We start from the raw sequence: 13,537 nt of genomic DNA, 5'->3' as shown, positions 1-13,537 counted from the left end.
CAACACCCATTATGTTCTACTAACTACTACCATCTCTCAGATCTTCACTTTTTAAACAAAACAAACAAAGAAAATCAGGGTCTCATGTAGCTCAGGAGACTGGTGTCAAAATCAATATAAACTAAAGTTGACTTTGACCTTCTAAGCCTCCTACCTTCATCTTCTAAATGCTGGGGTTATAAGCAAGCATCATCATGACTAGCACTCTCTCTTTCCATGAATACTTTTTATAGGAAGGCACATGACTTCATCCTCTCCCCATCTTCTACCCACCGTTCCATCTACTACAGGCTGACTTCTGCTTTTACTCTTGTCTTAAAACCATGTTTGGAAAAGTAGCATCATAGCTCATGATTATCCAATCAAACTAAGAACTTTTCTATTGTAAAAATAGAATTTCTGTATTTCATCTATCAAATCCACATATGTTTCTCACAGGAGGAGAAAACCAGAATGAATGTTATAGTTTGAATACAAAACGTCTCCCAAATACTCATAGGCTGAGTGCTGAATCCTGGACTGGCGGGAACTCTTTAGAGAAGTGGTAAAATATTTAGAAGGCGAAGTCTAGAGATATTGTCACTAGGAGGCACCTTTGAAGGTTATGTGGGTCCCAGATCCTTCCTTGCTCTCTGCTCCTGTGAGTCTTGAAATGAAAGTTGTTCTCTATCATACATTCCCACCATCATGATGTTCTACCAGTGCATGGACCCTAGCAACAACAGACTGAACACTCCAAACTGTGAGCTGCAGCAGATCCCGCCTCCTGGAAGTTCCATTATCAGGTGACCTCTGAAAGAGGAAATAACCCAGAGTAGAAAACGAGAAACTTTCCCTCACTCCCAGACAGCTAATGAGAATGGGGATGGATGCCTCTCGTCCTATATTCAGATAAAAGCACACAGAGAGATTATGTAGCTCCCAACTACCCACTAGTGAGAATGCCACCGCTATGTGCATTGGAGGCACAGTGCAGAGCCAACTGTACATACAACATGGGGATTTCTATCTTTTTCTTACAGACTTTATTTAACACTGAATCCTTTCCTCCTTAATCCTATAAATACATTCTGGGTTTCATTCAACATCTTTAAAGATTAATTTTCTTTTGCCTCCATCAGATCCTTTTACTGCACAGTTCTCAAGTATGTGTGTACATTCCCTGTGAGTTGTTTTATCTATGCATCTGTAACTCCCATCCCATTACTTATCACTTCACCTTCACCCGAAATTGCCACCTGAGATGTGCCCTTGGTTTCTGGAAACAGGACCATGGCTGACGCTGCCCATAGTCTCACTGTATCTGGGAGTAGAGTTTGAAGTATAATGCTACATTACCCTCAAACTCTCCTGAACTCTTATTTGGGACACAGGGAGAAAGAAATCACCTTTCTTATGAAGAAAACCTAAAACAGAACAAACTATGTACATTTTTTGTCCCTATTCCTACCCTTCATTATAATTAAGAAGGCTTGGTCACAGGAAGTTCTCAATTTACATAAAATACATTATCTTCTACATTCTTCGCTCCCGTCTTATGGCTACTGCTTTATTTCAGGTTTCCTTGCCCTCTGTTCATCAGTTCTGTCTGCCACACTGCTCCAGTGATGACTGCAGCAGAGACTGTTGGAGTGTGGCTCTCAGAGGCTCTGGAGTGTGCCAGTCCCTACTCCCATAGCTGTCTCTAGCTAGACTTCCGGTTTTCATCTTTTCTGATCCTTTTGCGCACCAACAATTCAAAACTTGCTCTTCCTTAAGTTCCTACCCCGAGCATCTGCCTTCACATCTGAGAGCATCCATCCTGGTGACACACTCTGTTGTTGCCCCATCTTTGTCTTTGTTCTGTCTAGACACAGCTACTATGCATTCTCTGTTATGAAGGTTGGAAGTACCCCACACCCTCACAGCTCTTACATCATACTCCCAAAGGTATAAAAGTTATGTTTTTTTCACACCAGCTTCCAAACTACAGTGTAAACTTGAAGTGCGGGTCTGTTTATCTGTCTTCTTTGTCATTTGTCACTGACACTAAATTCATGTGATAATGTGAGCCACCGGTTGTTACATAATCTGCCTCTACTTTTTTATTATGATTTACATTTTATATTTCATGTTATCAAATCCACACATTTATCACAGGAGGGAAAAAAACAGGATGAAAGATGTGAATGCAAAATATTCCCCAAATGCTCTTTTGCTGAGTGCTGAATCCCAGACTGATGGGAGCTCTTTGGGGAATCTTTAGAAGGTAGGGTGTAGAGAACATCCGTTCCTCGAAGTATTTAGGAGGTTATATGGCCCCCAGTCCCTTTCTTGCTCTGTGCTTCTTCCATGGGGGTTGTTATTCTCTAAGTCCTCAGGCTGCTAGACCAGAGAAGATTTATTTTTGTATGCTCATGATTGACTGACCGCAAAAGTTTTCTGTTCCCTCTTGTCTTGACTGAGTTCAGATTGTTGCTATCAGTCACAGTGCACTGATGTCTGCCTTCTGTTTCCCAACAGCTGAGTGCCTTTCCCTGACTAAGCTCCACACGGTCTTTTCACACGAGCTATGATGAACAGGGCAATGTCAGGATGGCCTAAAGACAGTCATCCACCACTGCCTCTTCCAGGGAAGCTGCCAGATGCAGACGAGGAGCAAATTCATAAACTGCTAGGAGCCTGGCTGCTCTGGGTGTAGGAGTTCACTGAGAAAATGGTTTACTTAATCAAATGCACAGAACAGGGAATGGCTGCCTTTTCACTTCACCTTGTTTGTTCACATTTCACCTACTTGTTTTTGAGAATCGCCCTCCAGTTCATGTCATAGTCACAGGAAAAGCTTCCAGCAAACAAACCTGTGCTCAACCAAACCCATGTCATCTTACATCGGTGACTCAGAATTAAAGAAAAGCAGATCAGAAATGCAGACACAGATATTCCAAAGGAGATATATGTGGAAGTCATGGAGCCAGCTGGAGCACCCATCCAGCAAACCACGACAGTGTGCAGTGCTAATCACTGTCAAGTCCTTAGGAGTCTGAGAGTTCTGTCCTTAGAATGACTTCCCTTTCCTTAAAATCCTCTGGGTCCGAAGAAGAGATTAAGGAAAAACAGATAACGGCAGGGAAGTACAGTCATGGAAATATATGGAGTCTCAAAATCCTAAATCCAAATTCAGTCTAGAGTCAGACAGAGCAGCGGGTTCATCTTGGAGGATAGGGTTGACCTGAAGCAAGGAAAGGCAGGTTATTAGCAAAGGAAACTGTGCCAGATGAGATTTCAAGGAGAGCAGACTAAACAGATAAATGACAGGAGGCACATCAATGGGAGGTGGAACATCTAAAAGCTGTAAGACATAACACTGATGACATGGTCAGGCCAGACCGAAAAGTTATTGCTCTGAGCTCTTAAGTGGAGCCATGTGAAACAAGTGCCCGGACTTGAGAGTCACTTCAGCTGCAGTGTGGGCTTACTGGAGAAACAAACTGTGAGCGTGCAGAAGGATAGCTCTCATTCCCAAATTATTGCCATACTCCTCCTGATTCCACACACTTGCTGGTGTCCAGACTCCCTTGCAGCTTTTGTAGAATGCATATAAACATGATGAGTGCCCCTTGGCTTTCACACCCAGGCAATAGAAACTGGGTTCCCTGGGAACCTTCTCCTTCTGCAACAGCATTGAATGGCTTTTATTAAAGATGGAAAAAAATAACAAAATGTATAGAATCTGTATTTCTACAACACCACATTAAGCCATTCTCCAGATGAGAATATATTTATTTCATGTCACCCTACAGAAAGTCAGTCCACAATATTTCTTTAACATGGGAATAAGTCAACCGAGTTCCTCATAAGATCAACAAGGCAGGGGCAACAGTTTCTATATTTTCTTGGATTCCACAGGAGTAGAATGAAATGGGTCATGATGACTAGCTAAACCAATCATCTAATCAATGATATTAAGAGTGTAAGCTACTAGAGCCTGATAGGAGAAAAGAAATGAATCAAATTAAAAATGTATTTCAAAGGGAAAAGGACCAACGTTTGGTAATTTAGCTATGGTAGGGAAAGTAGGAGAGAGAGAGAATAGTAGAAGGGTTTAATTAGTAATAGTAACACCACCCAAGGCAGCTTGCTAAAAGATCACCTTGGGGAGAAGTTTCTTTCCCTTTATTTATGCTGACTTTACGGTGGTATCCCTAAGTGGGGATCTATGCCATCCAAATACTTGCATGAAAGCCTGGGGAGTGATGAATGCATTGTGAGTGTGGGCGAGTTGGACAGACAGAGTAAAGAACAGAGTCAAAGGATGAATCACAGGTTAGAAAGAGTTCCCAAGGAAAACCAACCCTACACGCAGTGACATGAGGGCAGGCAGGGCAGATCAGGCGGCCACCAGCTCTGCAGAAGACAGAGCTCAATGAGTCTAAAGAAAGTACCCAACAGTGCAAACTACTGGAGCAGTTCAGTTGGGCGAGGACCACAAACCATGCCATTCTCTTGGGCAGCTGGAATCAACTGGCAATGGCAGTGAAAGTAATTCCAGCAGAGTCACTGGTGCCTTGAAGAGTGACAGGAAGCAGACCCAGTGGAGACACTGAGCGCTAGCTGCTCTGCGTGACACCCTGTATGTAAAATGAAGAAGGAAAATGAGAAAGTCTGAGGAAAGTCAGATTCAAGAGGGGAGCTTGGTGTGTGTGTGTGTGTGCATGTGTGTGTCTCTGTGTGTGTATGTATGTGCGTATGTGCGTGTGTGTGTGTGTGTGTGTGTGAGTGTGTGTGTATACTGCATGTGTGTGTTTATCATTAGATTGTGCAGCCTGGTTCAGCAGCCACTCATCTCCTTATGTGGAGAAAAACACTGGAAATGCCCTGCTTCATACTGAGATGACCTGGGAATTAAAATTCACACTACAGTTTGAAGACTAAGAACTAAGATGTGACTATAATAGATTGCAATGATTTATTTTAGATGAAACCTACCAAAATTTGATAATCGATACATTAGGGTATCTATCTCACTAAATTTAATTCCATGCAATTATTTTAATAGTCTTTAATGTACCCAATTGGAATTAGAAACTTTCATGTATGACTGATCTTACATTTCTGGTGTGTTGTACATATCTGATCATGTTGTAGTCTGGTAAGTATCTGTGACAGGAAGAATTCTTAAACAGTTCCCAAGATTCGCACCTAAACAGTCCTTCTCCCACTGAGTCTGAGTTATTCCAGGTCAAAGATACAGAGAACCTGTCTCAAAAAGCAAAAAATAAAAGTAAAAATATACAAAATAGAGTTAAAATAAAGCCACACTAAGATGGAAAATACACAGAGAATCTTGATACTGTATGCTATTATGCTCTGTTTGAATTGGTTGAATGCTGAGGAAGGAGCAACAGCTGCTAAAAGATATTTGTTTATAAATGCTGCTGAACTAATCCAACATAGATATTTTGAAAATGCCTTGGCTTTGAAATTTGGATCTAAGGACATGATGCTTTGGAAAGGAGTTTCTTATTTCCCTACCGAGTGGGAAGAGATATTTGCCTCTTGATCAGAGTGCAATCTCATAGGCTTTGAACAAATAAGATGAGAGAGTAATCTGTGTGAACCTGACCTCACCAGGCACACCCTTTGGAAGAAGATGAAGTTTTCGAGAAATGCTCCACCGTGACCTGTAAGAAGCAGCAAATCACAGAGATGCCTCTCCTCTACCCTCCTGCTGAGAGCCCGAGTGGTTCCTGCTTCCCCAGATTATTCTGAGGCATTAAGGAAGCCCACCATGGGCTTCAGACAGCACAACTCTGCCCAGGAGTTTCGCCTGTGTGCAAGTGCAATTATCGGTGTCCTCCTCAAACTCATACGTTAAAGCCTGAACTCCAATGTTATAGCAGTACTAGGTGAAGCCTGGGAAATGAGTCTAGAACAGTTTCCTCTGCTATTAAAGGTGTTAGTGCCCACAGAAAAGAGACCCCCAGGATTGCCTGGCCCTCCACCACAGTGGAAAGAAGGCACTGTCTATGAACAAACATTCAAGCAAACAAGCAACAAGAAAAGGACGTCACTAAACAAGGATCAGCTAAGCACTTCATCTTGGACTTAACAACATTCATAACTTGGAGAAGTATGTTCTATGAGTATAGAATGCACCAGCATGTGGTGCTTTGTTATAGAAACCTGAATGGTCTAACATGGTAAGAAGTCTGGAAAAACACCGTCTAAACTGACACTTCGGCTGAAGACTGGTATGTATATCATGAAATACTTGCAGAGTCCCGTAGTAAATAGTTTGGGGGGCAGACCAGGCTTTAGGAGGAACAACAAGGCGAGTATTTTCTAGGCTGCTACACTGTTTAACAGGATACAGTTTGATGGGTATGGAGAAGGATCAAGCTCGTTCTTCATTCATCTTCTTGGCGCTCATGTTTGTAAAGAATGAAGAAGCTGTTTTAGCTCAACCACTTCCCCAACTCATCAGACTCAGAAATATTAGCATGCGCTTTTGCCATATTAGTGGGATTAGGCTCCTTTCAATTTAACAATAAGCTGAAAACCACTTTGTTGTTTTCTGCTTCAAAAGTAAATCTAGCTCAAAGCAGGAATTTTGTAAATCCCATCTCAGGGTTTAACATCTTATTGCAAGGCATCTTAGTTTCTCAACTCTCTTCATTGTATAAAAGTCTCAAAATGTTCTACTTTTAACTGAAAATGATATTTTTGTAAATGTATAACATATAAAGGTATGTATAAATCTACTGTCTAATAATGCAATATACATAGGTATATATATCTTAAAACTTTTCCAAAAGTGTACCAAAAGACAATGACAAACTTTGATACATGAAATTAGTAAAACTATGCTATTGGGAAAAAGATAGAGACTCATTTCAGAATTATTAGTCTTAGATTGCATCAAAAGAAAATTATGATGAATCCATGATTTTTAACGACTTATGAAGACGTCTGACTGTGTCTTTCTCTTTTTTTGAAATGGATAAATACCTACACAAATAAAGATAGGGATATCATTAACTTGCTACTTAAAACATAACATGCACATGTGTGTCTGCAAATACAGTCCGCAGTCACCAAACTATATCAGTAAAATGCTTGTGGGATTTTCTGATCCCACAGTGGTAATAGTGACTGAAAAGCCGCCTGAAGGACACATTATCTCACAGCTTCTCCCTTCCCCTGGCAGCCACAGCAACTTCTTGGGCTTTGGAGATGAGAGAAACATATCATGGAAGTGATTTATCTGTAGTGTTCCCCTTACAGATAGTGAAATCTCCAGGTCATGCCCTCAGAGTAGAGATGTTGCTTTCTGGGGGAAAAGTAAGTACCATGTCTTCATGCTAGGCTCTGAGAGGACTTTAAGAAGAATTGACCTAGTTATTGCCTGCAATGGTGTATAGACATCCAAAACTCATGGAGGAGAAAGAAATGCTTATTTGTAAGAACGACACCAAACAGTGCTTTTTATAACAGAAGAATGAAGAAGAGGCTGCTGAACGTGCGTTTGAACTATGTGATAGAAACCATATAAGGGGACCAGAGTCCAGCTGCTCCAAAGGTCCTATAGCTTCTGCCCACTGTGCAGCCTGTGGACAGATCTGAGCCATGGGCACAGTCAAACCTCTTTTCAGCTCTCACTCCCTTAGCATTCCTCGGTCTTATGAAACGATAATGAGGATGTCAGAAATGGATTACTGCCAATAGCAATGATGTTTGTACTTTACACATGAGCTCTGACTTTCAATTATTGTCAAGAAAATGAACTTACTTCGAGAGAGATTCTCAAGGGCTTTCCCCAGCTTCTTGCTCTCTTGAAGGATGTGGTTCAATTCATCAAAATCACGGCTTTGTGGTTTAGTCCGCCAGTTCCACTGAGGATGTTCTACTGACCTTGGAACTATGTTTAAAAGAAATGGTTATTTCATAAGCATGTTGTACAATGATACAAACTCACCATTTATCGTTTGTGAAAGACTGCATCAAGAGCAATGTGTAGAGTAAAAATGATTAGGTTGGAGATGACTTTTGTGTAAGTAAACAGCAAGGAGATTTAAAACTGGGCTCAAAGAAAATGTTTTAACTCATAAATAGAAGGAAATATGACAGCAATTATGGAAAATGGGAAATTGGAGTACTGATTTAAGTCTAATTACTTCAATAACTTAAAGGAAACCACAAGGGAAAAGTTTGTTCTGCATAATGCTAAAATAAATTACTAAAAATCAGCCTAAAATTAATAACTTCATCATCAGCAACTAGCAAACATGATTATGGTGTCATCTTGTTGTATCTTTTAAAAACACAAGAATATATATATAATGTAAAAATTTATATATATAAAATTTCTCCCAAGTTCCCATTAAAATTATGTTACAGTTGGAAAATATTTTTTCTTTTAAAAAATAAATTGAAGATGGGGAAGTGTTGGGAAAGGCTTTTCTCTAGGAAGACATAAATTGTGGTGATTAGCAGTAGTGGATTTAGCAAAGTAGAGAAGAAAGAAGCTCATAACTCAAAAAGTAAGAGACAAAGAGAGTCACCACCTCATTTAAATATGAATCCACCAACTCAGGAGTACAGTATCAAATCAATGAAGACATTAGAACTTAATGGGTTCCCAGATTTTAAGAGTCCAGTTATAAGATCCAGCAAATTTCAACTTTTGTTATTTAGATTTTTTAAACAACAGCAGTAAAGATATGATTGTAAAAGCTTTTGGGGACAAAAATAAGAAATTGAATTAACAACAGACTTAGCAATATATCTGTCCTAGAAGATAGAACAGTTTTTAAAAATTCCAACAGAAAGTTACTTTTAGCTGAAAATTTTATATCAATCATAGATCCAATTGAAATATTAAAGTCCTTGAGAGTTTCCCTCATAAACATTCTTTCTAAGAAAGCTGTTAAAGGATATGCTCCAGCTCAATGAATAAATAAACCAAAATTGTAAGATACTTGGAAGCAGGAATGGGTGAACTCTAAAAGAAAGAGAAAGGGGGGATTCTCATGATGACAGTGAAGGGTAGTAGCAGCACACAGTTGGAAATATCTACAAGTGGACAAGTTAAGAATGGAGGAAATCAACAAAGCCTGCGGAAGAGTGGTCTCCAAGATGCTTTCAATGACATAAAAGGAGAAAAAAATACAAAATAAAGTAGCATAAAAGAGAAGATGAGTTAGATCACATTGAGAAACTCTTTGGGAAGGGTTTGGTGAAGCAAGATAAAAAGTTAAGAGTATACCTTAATTCTAGAAAATAGTAGTAATAAGTGCATTTTGCGGATAAAACATTAATTAACGTAGTGATGTTAATGCAGAATGCATCTTAAAACAAATTTGAAGTGACCACATTGTTCTGCTGTCAGGATAAGATGTGAGTTGATGTGTGCACAGAAAAGTGTGCAGGAGATTCCCAGATGATGCTTCGAGTTCAAAAGGCTAAGAGCAGTTTAGAACCTTATATGTTCAGTTATGCAGACTAAAAAACTAAATAATCATTCAAAATTTATCCCAGTTAGGTTTGGGAAGGAAGAATGGTAGGACTGTGTAACAGCCCTACTTTAGAGGCCTAAGAAAGAGTTGTAACTGAAAGAGTAGATAAAAACAACATTTGTACCATTTTCTTCAAAACTTTGATTGCCACGCTTGTTAACTCACTTTAAATAAATTCTTTGATCTGCAGTTTGTATCATTGCATCATGTAATTTCCTATAAAACTGTGTATCGTCAAGGTCTTTCCTTACCTTTCAGTTTATAGATAGTAGAATAAACCACAAATATTCCAAGTCCATACCCAGGACTTACCATGAGATTTGCCCCTGAATGCTCTAGGTTGACAAACCCAGGCAAGGCCAGCAGATGACCTGGCCTATCAACACCAAATCCTGGGTAGCTACGCACTTGTTCTAAGGCATTGGGTTTTGGGACCTGTGTAACACCAGGAGTTTCCCTGGCAACTCCACAGAGAAACTAAGATCGGTTCCTTTTTCTATCTGTAGCCTGTGAGGATTATGAATGTAAATGACAACATGGAAATCAGATTTAGAATGATGGTGTTCATCTTATGATCACGAACAGGTTAACTATACTTCCAGTTTCAATAGTTGTCCTGATAAGGAACAAGAACAAGCTTATGAAGTCAACTCTGTGAGTTCGAGGCCAGCCTGGTCTATAAGAGCTAGTTCCAGGACAGGCTCCTATAGAGAACTCCTGTCTCAAAAAGCAAAACAACAACAACAACAACAAACGCTTTAATATATTTATTTTTATTTAATATGTAAATATAACCTGTTCAGTTCCTATAATGTTCCTTGTATGTATATAATACACCAAGGACTGAAAAGTTAGTATTATATAAATAGTTGGGAGGCTCTTTCCAGGAAAGAATAGTTCTCTTACTTTCTACATTCCTTGCCAGTAGCCGCAATTCTATAATTTGACTTAAGACCTGCTTGATAAGAGGGAAAACCTGCCTGGCACTGGAACCTAGCAATCCCTATGGGGCTAGTGGTGATGTCATGGAGAATTGCAGCCACCATTTACTAGATAACATACACCTCATGAAATTTAAGACCTAGGTGATCAAACTTATTTAAGTAGATATGAGAAATTTATTATTTCTTTATGACGAAAAAACTCAGAATACATTCAAACTTTCTGACACGCTCACTGCTCTATCACCTACGGTCATTCTACTGTGCAGTAGCACGACCCAGCTCCTTGAAGCTCACCAGAGCTTAATTCTCACCGATTGAACTGCACATTGAGATTATTTATACATTTCAGTCCTGATTTCTAAACCAAGAGATATACCATGCTTTCTTATCAGTATGCCAGGAAGTGTCCCCAGCACTATAGTGACAGCTGATTGAAGTGAGATGCTATCTCCTCTCTGTTTCCTACACTTAAAACATCTAAATGTTTGGACACTGTTTCGATGTCTTCATTCTCTTGTATTTATGTAATCTGTAATTACATCCTTATGCTTCATCCTTTCCTTTTATCCTATAATTTTCCTGATAATCTCAACATAGCTAGGTACTTCTATTTGTGTGTTTTGTAATAAAACATCGAAACAAAAAAGCTTCTGGAAAGACGGTTTAGCAGCTAAGAGCACTGGCTCCTCTTCCGGAGTCCCAGGTTTGATTATCAGCGTGTACAGGATAACTCACAGTCATATTCAAATCCATTCCCAGGGGTCCTGATGCTCTCTTTGGGCGTTTATTTATAGGCAGCAGGAAAGCATGTTGTATATGGACATATATGCAGGCAAGACATCATAAACATAATATAAAATAATGATTAAAATTAATAAATAAAAAGAATGGAGGCGTATTTCCCCAAACACAAAGAAAAGCACTAATAGAATTACTGAGAGCTGGTTTAAGTTTTTCAGTTTAACCTAAATCAACATATTTCTCTCAGTTTTCTTAACTGGATTACAAATATGAAATGGACAAAAAGTATAAGCATTAATTTCCAGGCACAGAAAATTGATGAAGAATGTCATTTTCATAATTCTGCCAACATTTTGCTTACTAGAGCAATCATCCGACATACTAAGCATCTGGAAAGTACTTAATAAAACTTTATTAGTCACTACCTGAATATCTATGACATACAGCTGTTGAATACTAATAAGCCACTGGGTAAGATAAAGTTATTTTGTTTGTTGCAAAATTAGTCTAACTAATAAATATTATCTTCCTTCGGTAGGTCAAGAAGTAAAGATATTCTTGTTTAAATCTTTTTTTTTTTTGTATTTTGAGACAGAACTCAGTTTGCAGCCCTTGCTAACCTCAAACTTAAAATTCTCCAACCTTCTAAATGTTGAATTACAGGTATGTGGACTAAATAAATAACTTAGAAAGGGGGGAGAACTGGAGGGAGGGAGGAAGGGAGGAGGAGGAGAGGAGAAGAGGAGAAAGAGAGAGAGAGAGAGAGAGAGAGAGAGAGAGAGAGAGAGAGAGAAGAAAAGAAGAAAGGGAGACTGGCAAACAAGGAGAGGAAGGAACCTCCACTGTGAAACAGAAATACAACTGTGTGCTGGAGGACATTATAGAGGCCCTATATTTTATCCTGAATGGAATGCATACATATGCACACACACACACACACACACACACATTCACACAGCACCTATAGGCACATACAGATACACACAGAAACAGAAACATAGATGCAAACACATACTGCTACACACAGAGAGAAACATACACACAGACAGTTATACACACAGAGAAACACAGACTCCCCCCATTGGCACAAGCACACACATAGACACATGCATACAACATGCATAAACATACACACACAGTTGACAGCATTTTCTCTGATCTGGAAGTCAATAATTTTTCTAATGTTTATTTGTGCCCTTTTTCTTTTAAAAATATGAGTGATGACTTAGAGTTGCTTTTGAATTTCATTTTTCAAGTATTTGTTAAGAATGGATCTTTCTATTTCTAAATATGTTTTTATTTAACGTATAATATATGTGTGTATATATATTTCATATAACTTGAGCACTACTGTTATCATTTTCTACTTTATTGATTTGTACGGAATTCTAACATATAAGTGTAATCCCAAAAGGAGAAAGGAATAATAATAAGGAGAAATATTAAGGAATTAACATGAATTGGTTAAACCATACCAATACTACTGAAAAGTGATCTATCTGTGTTGGTTGTGCTACTGTCAGACAAAATAAAGCTTTATTACAAAAACTTTTCCTAAAGACAAAGAGGCAAAATGTTCTTCTCCAAAGGGTCAATCCACCATGACAACAATCAAAATGATTATGTAGTCTTTATATGCCTATCCTTGCAGTCTCAGAACACAGGAATCAAAACTTCCACAGTTGAACAATCTAGCATTAAAATAAGATCTGGAGAATATAGTATCCCTATCTATAAAAATATTGAGAATCCTAGTGCGAAATAGTGAGAAAAGGACTGAGTTTAACACCACAGACAAAGTAGACCAGCAGACATACACAGACAACTGCACTTCACACCAGCAAAATGACCACCATCCTCTATAATGGAGAAAACACTCTGTAGCAGAAATCATGTGTAACATAGCTGAGTAAATATCAACATATATGAAAGAATTGGATCCATACAAAATTTTCTCTTTGCAGGAGAATCCATCTATGTTTCTCTTAGGGTCCTCCTTGCTTCCTGGCTTCTCTGGGTCCATGGACTGTAGGCTGGCTCGTTATCCTTAGCTTTATGTCTAATATCCACTTATAAGTGGATACATACCATGTTTGTCTTTCTGGGTCTGGGTTACCTCACTCAGGATGGTTTTGTCGACTTCCATCCATTTACCTGCAAATTTCAAGATGTTACTGTTTTTGACCACTGAGTAGTACTCCAATGTGAAAATGTACCACATTTTCTTTACCCATTTTCCAATTGAGGGGCATCTAGGTTGTTTCCAGGTTCTGGCTATTAGGAATAATGTTGCTGTGAACATAGTTGAGCAAATTTCTTGTGAAAAGAGGGTGCATCCTTTGGTTATGTGCCCAAGTG

General features: G+C 38.9%; 1 protein-coding gene across 9 annotated transcripts in view; it reads right to left on the bottom strand.

Annotated features, from left to right (window-relative positions):
• C5H8orf34 (chromosome 5 C8orf34 homolog) overlaps positions 1–13,537 on the bottom strand; it is a 374,916-nt gene that overhangs the window by 264,982 nt on the left and 96,397 nt on the right. For 7 of the 9 annotated variants that reach the window (XM_075971373.1, XM_075971372.1, XM_075971377.1 and 4 more), the window contains exon 4: positions 7,769–7,897. The exons of the other annotated variants lie outside the window; for them this stretch is intronic. In XM_075971373.1, the coding sequence (XP_075827488.1) occupies positions 7,769–7,897 (129 nt within the window). The remainder of the gene's footprint in view (positions 1–7,768; positions 7,898–13,537) is intronic. 9 annotated transcript variants of the gene reach the window in all.

The sequence above is a fragment of the Microtus pennsylvanicus genome, chromosome 5, assembly GCF_037038515.1.
Source record: "Microtus pennsylvanicus isolate mMicPen1 chromosome 5, mMicPen1.hap1, whole genome shotgun sequence".
Lineage (NCBI taxonomy): Eukaryota > Metazoa > Chordata > Mammalia > Rodentia > Cricetidae > Microtus > Microtus pennsylvanicus.
The sequence above is the reverse complement of the archived record's forward strand: the minus strand, read 5'-3'. Positions and strand labels throughout refer to the sequence as shown.